Source organism: Labeo rohita, chromosome 14 (genome assembly GCF_022985175.1).
Source record: "Labeo rohita strain BAU-BD-2019 chromosome 14, IGBB_LRoh.1.0, whole genome shotgun sequence".
Taxonomy (NCBI): domain Eukaryota; kingdom Metazoa; phylum Chordata; class Actinopteri; order Cypriniformes; family Cyprinidae; genus Labeo; species Labeo rohita.
Genome location: NC_066882.1, coordinates 30,138,777 through 30,149,874, shown reverse-complemented (window position 1 = coordinate 30,149,874; position 11,098 = coordinate 30,138,777). Strand labels below are relative to the sequence as shown.

The 11,098-nt window shown below is 34.8% G+C and overlaps 1 protein-coding gene across 2 annotated transcripts; it reads right to left on the bottom strand.

Annotated features, from left to right (window-relative positions):
* Window positions 1-454: 454 nt before the first annotated feature.
* On the bottom strand, window positions 455-10,990 carry nsdhl (NAD(P) dependent steroid dehydrogenase-like). Of its 2 annotated transcripts, none has more exons than XM_051127460.1 (8): window positions 10,864-10,990; window positions 10,589-10,638; window positions 10,032-10,193; window positions 9,792-9,938; window positions 9,253-9,381; window positions 8,918-9,060; window positions 3,105-3,207; window positions 455-1,073 (listed from the first exon to the last, which is right to left on the bottom strand). In XM_051127460.1, exons 2-8 carry the CDS (start codon window positions 10,607-10,609, stop codon window positions 741-743), a joined length of 1,038 nt encoding a protein of 345 aa, XP_050983417.1. In that variant the 5' UTR covers window positions 10,610-10,638; window positions 10,864-10,990; the 3' UTR covers window positions 455-740. The 2 variants fall into 2 exon arrangements, with proteins under 2 accessions (XP_050983417.1, XP_050983418.1); XM_051127461.1 differs by having other exon boundaries at window positions 10,828-10,907.
* Between the last annotated feature and the right edge of the window lie 108 nt (window positions 10,991-11,098).

Below are 11,098 nucleotides of genomic sequence, written 5' to 3'. Positions count from 1 at the left end.
TGCGGAAACACTGCTGTCGTATGTCTTTTGTGCAAGATAAAAAGCATCACTAATACATGGCTAGCATGAAGTAATTCATATGCGATTGAAGGTGTTCAACATTGTAGAGGAGGTAGAACTGGGCAGAGAAAAAAAAAATCAGTTGGTAGGACACTGTACATTCATCTTATAATTACTCTAACGGTTACAAGATGGATCATACGTCATGATGATTAATTCTTTATAATTAAATTATTTGTAAACAAAAGTAATTGATTGCAAGTTAACATTAATTGTGGGGCAAACTAGCATTTAGGTCAAAAACATGAAGGGCTGATAGTAAATGACATTTTTTTTATATTTGATTGAATTATTTCTAAAATGACACAATTATGTGCAAAATGTTGCATTACGTAAGTAAAATGGGAAGCGGATTCCATTTCATTTTAAGTATCCAAAAAAGAAACACGACACATTTAGAAACTTGATTTGAAATTTATATGTCAAAGTTCTGTCCAATTCCTTTGGACCAAAACAGAATGGGACCAGTGCCCACAAGTGCTATCTGAATTCAACATCACTGTTGAACTACATGCCGTTACATCCTGGTAAAAAGGTACATGAAGAATAGGAATGATTAAGTGCATTGTTAATATAGTCTAGTAAACACTGGTAATCCAATGGATACATCAAATTAATAATCATATTGCGGTTCAGCAAACAGTAATTCATGTCAATAAATCTCCAGCTTCGCTGTGGTGTTACGCTCCCTTCTGTAGATGTGGGTAGCTCTCCACAGTGCGCACTATCGCCTCTTGTAAAGGCACCGGTGGCTGGTAACCCATATCCTTTTTGGCCCGAGTGCAACTGTAGTAGTGGTGGGTGCCGGCCAGAGCTACTCTCATAGGGGTGAAGGTGGGTTTGATCCGGATCAGTGGCCGCAGTACCAAAGCAATCAGCCACAGCAGTAGGGCTATTCCATAGACCAGTGTGTAGGGCAGGTGGTATCGTGGAGCACTGTAGCCCAAACCCACCAGAATCTGTGACATGAAATCCCAGAAACGCACCGGCTCATCGTTGGTTATGTGGTAAGCCTGTTAATATGAGAACACTGAAATTGAATGCGGTGTGTTTCTTTCACTTCAGCTTGGTTTAAATGGGTTGTAAAAATCTCATTGGTTTTCATATAGAAAAATGCTAATTCCACTTGTTCAACACTTATTGAATTATTGAATTGAGTATTACATGCTCATCTTGAATTTCATTTGATTAAATACAGTATAAAAAAGGTTCACCAAAAGAGCCGTTTTCCAGTAGAGGTAAAATGTTAAAAAAGACATGTATTTATTTATTTATGAATAATTTACTAGTTTACAATTTTATCTATATTTAAATTTAAATTCTGGGGTAGATTTTAACTCCTAGTGAGTAATAATAATAATTACAAATATGTTTTAATAACTATAAGAGTATTTTAAGAAGACTATAATACTTTAATAGTATTTTAAAAGTAGAAAAATGCTAATACCACTTGTTCAAGGCTTAGATTAAATGCTCATCTTGAATTTCATATGATTAAATACAGTATAAATGTTTGCCAAAAAGCTGGCAAAATGTGGTAAAATGTTAATAAAGACATTCATTCACTCATTCATTCATTCTTTCATGAATAATTTACTAATTTGCAATTTTATCAATATTTAAAATTAAATGACCTTAATTCAGAAGCAGATTTTACCTCCTAATAAGTAATAATAATTACAAATAATTTTTAATAACTATAATAGCATTTTAAAATGACTATTTATTTATTTATTTATTTATTATACTGCATACTACTACCAGTTATAAATAATTTACTAACTTAAAATATTATTATTATCAATAATAATAATAATAATAATAATAATAATAAGTAATATTTCCAAGTAGATTTTTATTATTACACTATGTAAAAAAATAAAATAAAATAAAATTGTTTGTTTATAAATAATTCACTCATTTACAATTTTATCAATATTTAAAATTAAATGGCATTAATTCAGGGGCAGATTTTAACTTTCTAATCATTACAAATAATTTTACTATCTAACCATAATAGTATTTATTTATTTATTTTACTTTATATATATGATGATGATGATGATGATGATAATAATAATAATAATAATAATAATAATAATAATAATAATAATAATAATAATTCCAAGTAGATTTATTACTACACTATGTAAAAGAAACATTTATTTATTTATTTATTATATTATCATCATCATCATTATGCTTAAAACTATAATAACACTAACATAATTTGTAAATACTACTACTACTACTACTACTACTACTACTACGACTACTAAATTATTATTTTCTAGTTGTTGTTGTTTTGTTTTTGTTTTTTTATTGTAAAGTAATAAATCATTATTTATTTATAGGGTTACAGGATCCTTCATTTTTAGCAAAGGCTCAATGAAAGTTCCCCAGTACCAACTGAAATAAATTAGCCACAAGTCTGCCACAAATAAATATATTATGTGAGGGTCTTGGAGACCAATGTCTTTTTTAAGCATTTTCAAATAGAGGAAGTGTCCCTATGTCATGTTTGCTGGCAAGGCTGTGCAGCAGCTTTTTTTTTCTGTAATGTTTAATTAACCATTACTTAATGGGTTTAGCTGCTGACACAGTTATGGCTAGCTTAGATGAAAAAACACTAACCCAACACTAACCCAACTAATTTCACATTTTTAATCACACTAAAACATTTTTATTATTATTATTATTATTAATATTTTTTAGAGGTAATTTTCACATTTTCCAAGACTGAATAATTATACGACAACACTCAAGGTATCTCGAGATGTGCTAAAAATCTGAATAAAAACTGCATATAATAAGCTTTATTGACCATTGCTGATTTAATGAATGACTGAAAACCCCTACAAGAGATTTGAGAGTGTTTTTGTTATTAATCCCTGGAAATGGACCGTCAAAACTTGATGCATCATTCATGTGGGTTGTTTACACATTATACACACACACGTGCGGGACTAAATCTTTGAATGCACATCTAGAAACATCTCTCGCTCATTCAGTTTCTCACATACTCTTTCACACACATTCCATACCTGACCGCAGAGTGGAGAATCAGCCTTAAGGTGTTCAGCTGCTAAAATATGCCCATGAACTACATTCTCCACATAAGTGAAGTCCACAAGATTGGATCCATCTCTAAAAAGCAAATCAGCATTAGACAGCACGTGATTCACTTAAAGATCACATCACCTCCATCACATTAACATACGGTGGGGTCCGGACGTCAAAACCAACATCTGAGATTCAATATCTAATTTAAAGCAGGACATACAACAAAAATTTAAAACAAACAATGGTGCAAAAAGAATAAATCAGATTTAAAATTCTGCACTAGGTCACCGATCAAATAAAATAAATAAAAAAATAATAATAATAATAATAATTCACACAGGTGGTCAAATTTTCTTGCTTACATTGAAGCACAAGATGCTTTCTAGATCATTCTCAAATCATGCTGCAGAACATGATCTTCAGGTTTTGTGCATGCCACCTTTAATGCTGCGGGAGTCCAATCCTGTTCCTGGACGGCCACTTTCCTGCAGCATTTAGCTCCAACACACTTGCATGAAAGTTTCTAGTAACCCTGAAGGTCTTAACTAGCTGGTTCAGGTGTGTTTAACTGTGGCTAGAGCAAAGGATCAGTAGCAGGGTTGGGAAACTATCCATTAAAGCAAAAAAAGACCGCTCCAACAACAACAAAAAAAAAAAGTCAAAACATATTTAATACATGCAAAAACAAACTATTTTAAGTAACCGTTGACTATTGTTGTTAAGAACCCTTGGCCACGTTGAGCTTTCTGGCAAATAACACCCCTTTGTGGTCGGTGCTCTCCGCTGAGTCAGCCAGACAGTTTACCAACGTTATTGTCAACAGATAATTCGAGGTGTGTTTTCAAATATTTCTAGCTAAATTTTAAAAAGAACTGAAATATTATGTAACTTCTGCTTATAGGTGTATACCGCTTTAATTCAACTGTACTTGCCACCCGCTATCTCTGTTGGTATCAGCATCAACCACTGAAAAACCCATATGGGCCAAAACACTTCCATTTCCATTACAATATGTGGTCGGATATGGAGCACTGCAAGATTCACATTTTCCAAAACACTGTACACAGTACAGAAGACAGTATGACAGAGCACTTCTGTCACAGTAAGCACCACTGCTGCACAGTCACTGGGATATCAGAGAGATAAGTGTTTGTTTTAGAAATGTCCATAGTAAAATACCTTAGGAACACAAACACTCTGAAAGTGGTACAGAAATGTGCTATAAGTGTGCAGTGTGGACCAATTATCTCAACTGGACTGAAGCACAGGTGAGGCCAGTGTTTGGACAGGCCTTCAATAAAACAAGGTGGGCAAAGTGTAGCATATAGAAACTGCATGTAAAATTGCCAACAGACAATACAACGCAGCACAAAGGTTCAAAAGATCAAAAAACAAAACAACTACAACAATTTTATAAAAGCAGGTGTGCCCATGCCCACCTGAGCCCACCCAGGCCCCACTGTAGGTTCACCTGTGGACTGAACACAATTTGGTCTTCACAATATCACTGGGTTAACAAATCTAAGCAATAATGGTTTGGCTGGGTACTGGTGCAATGCTCTTTGGTCTTTTTTTTTTTTTTTGCTTTATATTTTTTTCGCTTATATTGTTGCTACTTCTAAGTTTACTACTATGCTTACTTTTATTACATGGCATTTCATGTCAAAACAATTGCTGACAGTCAAGATAATACTCCAGGTGACAGTGTGCCACCTAGTGGATTAGTGGACTCTCTGCACCACTCTCTTAATGTGGTAGTACACAGGGGTTAAATTGGGATTTTTTTAGTTTAGGGAGTGGCTCTGTGGTGTCAGACTTTTATATACAGCAACATGCAAAAATTTGGGAACCCCTTGCAGAATCTGTGAAAATGTGAATAATTTTACAAAATAAGAGCGATCATACAAAATGCATGTTATTTTTTTTATTTATTACTGTCCTGAGTAAGATGTTTAAATATACTCCATAAGACAAAAACATAGCTGAAATTATTAAAATAACCCCCTTCAAAAGTTTGGAAAGCCTTGGTTCTTAATACTGTGTTTGGTTACCTGGATGATCTACATGAGTCCCTTGTTTGTTCTGCAGCTGAACTGAGCACTGACCTTCAGAAAAATCCTCCAGGTCCTGCAGTTTCCAGCATCTTTTGCATATTTGAACCCTTTCCAGCAGTGACTGTATGATTTTGAAATTCATCTTTTCACACTGAGGACAATGGACTACTTACGCATTCTACTTATTACAGTTTGGAAGTTTCCGGTTAGCAGTTAGGGCTGGCATTTCTTTAAAAAAAAAAACAATTAATCATATTCTCTGCGTTAACATGAATCATCTTCAACCGGCTGAAATGTTACTATAAATATATTTCCCTTCTGTATGTGCATTCTGAATAATAAAAAAATGTGTTTTCCCACTAACCTGCCGCATTCTTATGAACAGTATTTTTCTTTTACTGATCATATTTCATACCTGTTGAATGTACGAGTTTGGCTGATTAACACCCTTACGAAAACTAACCATGGTTTTACTATAGTAAGTGTGCCATGTTTTTTAGGGTTTTTACTATTTGTACAATAATGCTTTTACTACAAACAGCATACCATCGTTAAACTAAGTGTAGTAAAACCCTAAAAAGTTAATTTGTGGTTATATGGTTTAACTTCAATTGCAATTTTTGGTTTTATTTGTAGTAAAACCATGGCTAATTTATTTGTGCGCGTTCGTGCTCTTATTCCGAGCGTCTACTGCTTATTCCATTGCTTAAAATGGCTGAATGAATGTGTGGTAAAGGCCTTTTTTTTAACAATGTTAAACATTTAAATCATTTTTAACAGTAACACGGTGCCAGTGCGACTACTTTGAATATTCATATTTTGATATTAGGCTACACACAGTGAAATGATGACACAGAATATGACACAGAAGTGATTAACATATTTAATACAGATAAAAAAAAAAGGTTAATTATGATCTTATTCATCAGGGCCCGTATTCACAAAACAAAGGCTAAAAGTAGCTCATAACTTGCCGATTCAGGAGCAAATGTAAAAAATAATGGGCCTGTCAGTCCTAAATTTAGGACACCTACATTTTTGCTCTAAAAGTATTTCACAAAGCGTTTTACTAGCTTCTAACTCTGTGAAACGCTGGGAGTAGTGAAGAAGAGTCCTAAGTCACTAAGACCAAACCACAAACTATCCTAAAATGGCTGTTGCTGGCAATCTCCCTTGCAACGCAAACATTTTAGAAAAATTTGACGATTATGAGCTTTTATAAAGGTATCACCTTTGGTTTTTGGACTTTCTCCCGACTCCAGATTTTTCTCAAGATAATATCCTTGTTTTCATTAACCAGCTGGGCAAGAAGTAACAGCTTTTCTTGCATCTGGTTTGGTTTTCTTGTATGTTTGCATGTCTTACTATCAACCATGATTATTCTAGTTAAATAAAAGACTGTTTATATGCATATTCACTAATTGTTTAGGATAAGCATACATGTAAGAGGCTGACATTTAAACTGAACATATACTTGTTTAATTAGTGACACTTAGCCTGTATTTTAACATCTTTATTTGGATGTGGCAACATTTTTAATTTAAAACTTTATTTGAAAATGGCAACATAATATCGCACACTACAAAAATTTTATGAATAAATCACTGACAGAGACGCTTCCCCTATCAGCCGATCACTGTGTGCATAGTAAGCATGCTGACATCATCCATAGCAAAAGGTCAACCCCACCTTTACTCTTAGCTTAAGACTTCTCTCTATTCCTTAGTAAAAGTTTGTCAAACAGCTTTGTGAATAGGTTTTAAGAGAAAACTCTCAGCTAAAAACTTCTACTGCTATTTAGGAGAACTCTTAGTGTTAAGATAAAATATTTTGTGAATACGGGCCCAGATCAGGCCACTAGTGTAGAGCACTGACACCCTGTGGTGAAACAATCACGTATGATTACCAGCCACTGCTTTCTCGGATCGGTTTATGTTGGATTAAAACCACGTTCCGATTAGTTTGGGAAATTCTAAACACAGTAATCATCAGAATATGTCTTCTCCTGTCTCTGAAAATTTCCGGATTTTGAAATCATCCCATGAACTCTCATTTTTATTAGGCGTTTAAGTCAACTAGATGATTACCGCACACTGAAATTTTACATAACCGAAATATGTAATAACAAAAATATGAGTCGTCATATTTCAAAACGGAAGTGCGTCACAAGGCTCAGTGCAGGTAGTCCACTGAGGGACTCAAACACAGCTGTTAAAAAAAGGTTCAAACATTCACTGATGCTCCAGAAGGAAACACGATGCATTAAGAGCTGGGGGGTGAAAACTTTTGAACAGGATAAAGATGTCCATATTTTTCTTTTGTTGTTGAAATATCATTTTTTCCACTTAGAACTGCCCTTCGGAATCAACAGAAAATACTTGCATGTTTCCAGACAATTTAGGTACAATTTACCTTGATCTTCAAATTCAAAAAGTTGTCACCCCCCAGCTCTTAATGCATCAGGTTTCCTTCTGGAGCATCAGAGAATGTTTGGACCTTAGTGTGAAAAGATGGATTTCAAAATCATACAGTCACTGCTGGAAAGGGTTCAAGTATGCAAAAGATGCTGGAAAATGAAAGAATCTGCAGGACCTGGAGGATTTTCCTGAAGAACAGTGCTCAGTTTAACTGTTCAGAAAAAAAACAAGGGACTCACGAACAACTATCACTAAACAAAAACACAGTCATAGATCGTTCAGGTAACCACACACAGTTTTGAGAACCAAGGGTTCCCAAACTTTTGAAGTGGGTTATTTTAATAATTTCAGCTTTTTTTTTTTTTTTTTTTTTTTGCATTATTCTGAAGCAATATTCTCATCAGTATTTTTATATTTAATCCAAGGGCTTTTTTTTTTTTAATACCTTTATAGAGGACATTTCCCCCCAACCTCATTAATGCTTCTTAATATTTCATTTCAACTTCTTACATTTGATCTATAAATTAAATTACAACAATATAATTGTTGTTATCTATACGTTATTAAATTAAATAACTTTTTTTTATTAATTAAATAAAAAGACAACTACATTCAATAATGATATGAGTTTTTTTTTTATATTTGTTTTAATACACAAATAAGAAATGATGGGGGAAAATTATACATTTAAACAAAATTCAAACACCAGAAGGTGACGGCAAGTGAGTCACTGAGTCGTTCATTCAAATGGTTTGCTCAAACGGCTGATTCATCAAATGTTTATGCATGGGCTAATGACTCTTTGACTCAATATATTTGTTCAAAACACTGAATCATTCAGCAATGAATCTACTGGTTGCCGTGAGATCCGCTGTCTTTCTTTGGAATTATTTTCGCTGTGAAAAAAAGTGACCTAATATTATTGTATTTGCTTATTGAACTACTGAACAGACATGATGGTGAAAATGTTGTGTAATATTGCCTAACTAACTGTATTTTTAATATAAAAACTTTCCATTTTGAATTTTTACCTCAGCATGTTGAGTTTCTTTGCGTTGTGCATTTTGATTTCTCCTGGAGAGCTGTGTGAGCCTCGTTTCAGCAGAGCAACCTTATACCTAGCTATATCCACTCTTCAGCACTTACTCTCGTTATTTTTGGTTATTGAGGTTTTAATCAGGTTAATTGTCTGGTGTTAATAAAGCATTAATGTCGAGCCCTGTGAGTCTACAGAATGTGCCGGGGCTCAGCCCTGGACGGCCCCGGTCCAATTTAAACCCTGGTGGTACAGAGACCTTTCAGTAAAATGCTAATATCGCTCACCCGATAATGAACTTCATCTTTCCTCTGCGGGCTGTATCTACTAGGATGGGTACTAACTGCGGGTCCCGAGGGCCAAAGATGCCATGAGGACGAATAGCGACAGTGAGAAAACCCTTCTCTTTACTGCAGGCCTCCAACACCAACTGAACAGACAGAAACAGAGATTGTTGATTGCAATGCTTTGGAGACATGGATGATTTAGTACATGTACAAAGTAGTAGTACAAAATTCAACTCATTAACCACTTGGTTTGTTTGATTAATTTCAAAAGAGAGCAGAAGTTCAAGTGTAATGTTACAGGGACATGTAATGCCATTGTTATGATTCATACCCACCTTTTCCTGTTGGATTTTAGTCTCTGTATAATAATCAATTGGCTTTTTTGCATAAGGCAAATCCTCTCTCCCATTCTTGATGTCAGTTCCTTCAAACACCACACTAGCACTGCTGGTCAATATTAATTTCTGTAAAAATATCATAAATGTCAACAACATAATTGAAATGAATATTCTGAATTAAACAATGCTCTCAATTACCACAAAAAGTCATTTTAAATCCCTTGTTAGATTTTTTTTTAATTTAAAAGAAACCTCTCATGCTCATCATATTTACTTTAATTACTTCATTACTTCAGTGTCACAAGATCCATCAGAAATCATTTTAATATGCTGATTTCCTGCTCAAGAAACATTTTTGTTATTATCAATGTTGGAAACAGCTGTGCTGTTTTATCTTTTAATCTTTTAATTTATCTATGCAGAATAACAGTATTCTCTTTATTTTTTTACAACATCACTGACTTTAAATTTTTAAATGAGCGTGTATATTTATTTTTACCATCAGCTGACACACGATACTTCTATGTAATACATACCTGTACTCCTGCCTCATGACAAGCCTGTATGACAGTCTGTGTCCCATCAATATTGACCCTCTGAAACAGAGCGCGGTCATCGCTGCCTGGAGCAGGTGAAGCACAGTGAAACACTATAGATACATCTTTCAAAGCCACCAGCAGGGCCTAAACAAGACATCAGGAGAACAGCGAAGAGAGGTGATCACAGGGTAAATGTGTCAGGCTGATTCTGCCAGATCAAAACTGAACAGTCCCCACCTGTTTGTCACACAAGTCCCCTTGGTGAAACGTCACTCCTGGAAGTTCATAGGCCTGTCTGATATCAAACACATTTACTGTGTATCCTCTGTCCACTAAACGTTCCACAAGGTGCCTGCCCAAAAATCCAGATCCTCCAATGACAGTGCAACGCTTGCTGCTCTGCAGATATTTACAATATCAAAACAATTTGAATTTATTGTCATTTGTCCCTTGCCTGGCAGAAAACATATAATATGTACCATGTCTACAAACCATGTAGAGCTTTCAGCACAGATAAACATTGGTAGACATGGGGCAGAAAAATACAAACATCCACAAATGACAATAAAATACAGAATAATTAAAAGTAAAAGGAATGTATGATGGTCATTGTGCATTGTGAGATATATGCAGATATATAAATGCACAGTAAGGAAACAGAAATGAAAAGTGCATTAATATTAATGTGTTGTCATAATGTTAATATCCTACATACACAATACTGCGGATGGGCGCAATTCAAATCTGATAGAATCAGAACAGGTAACTTGAGGTGTTTCAGGTGTAATACTCACCGGTCTCACACGAGTTGCCATGTGTGGATCTTTCAGCTCCCGACAGCAGTCTACAGATTAATAAAAAAATATTATATCTGTTTAACTGCAACTATGTGACACGCGGGTTGACCTTTAAAGCATTTGCTGCACAATATTTTCAATTTTATCAATTTTTAGTTTTTACTCGGATTGAGCTGTTCAATTACTGAAACTTCCTTTTACGATCTAGTTACGCTCGAAGCACAATATATACATACTTTTTCTTACTGAAAACTCTGTTAAGCAGCACTCACCAGTTTTTCTCAAACTAGAGGTACAGCTGTAGTGATTACGAAGGAAACACAAAGAGCCATATGGGCAGAGAGCCGAGAAACCTCTGATTGGTCGAGCCAACTATCAGGACTCAACCTGACAAGTGATTCTAACCAATGAAAGAAGGGCTACGTCAAAGAGCGCCACTGCGCGGACCAATCAGTAAAATTAACTTCAATACAGTCACCTTCCCGTGACATAACTAAATACGCCCCT

Coding starts and splice junctions, on each gene's coding strand:
- nsdhl (XM_051127460.1), bottom strand. CDS start 10,609: ATGGCAACTCGTGTGAGACCG. Junction 10,194..10,588: donor TGGCAACTCGTGTGAGACCG/GTGAGTATTACA, acceptor AAATATCTGCAG/AGCAGCAAGCGTTGCACTGT. Junction 1,074..3,104: donor ATTCTCCACTCTGCGGTCAG/GTATGGAATGTG, acceptor TCATATTAACAG/GCTTACCACATAACCAACGA.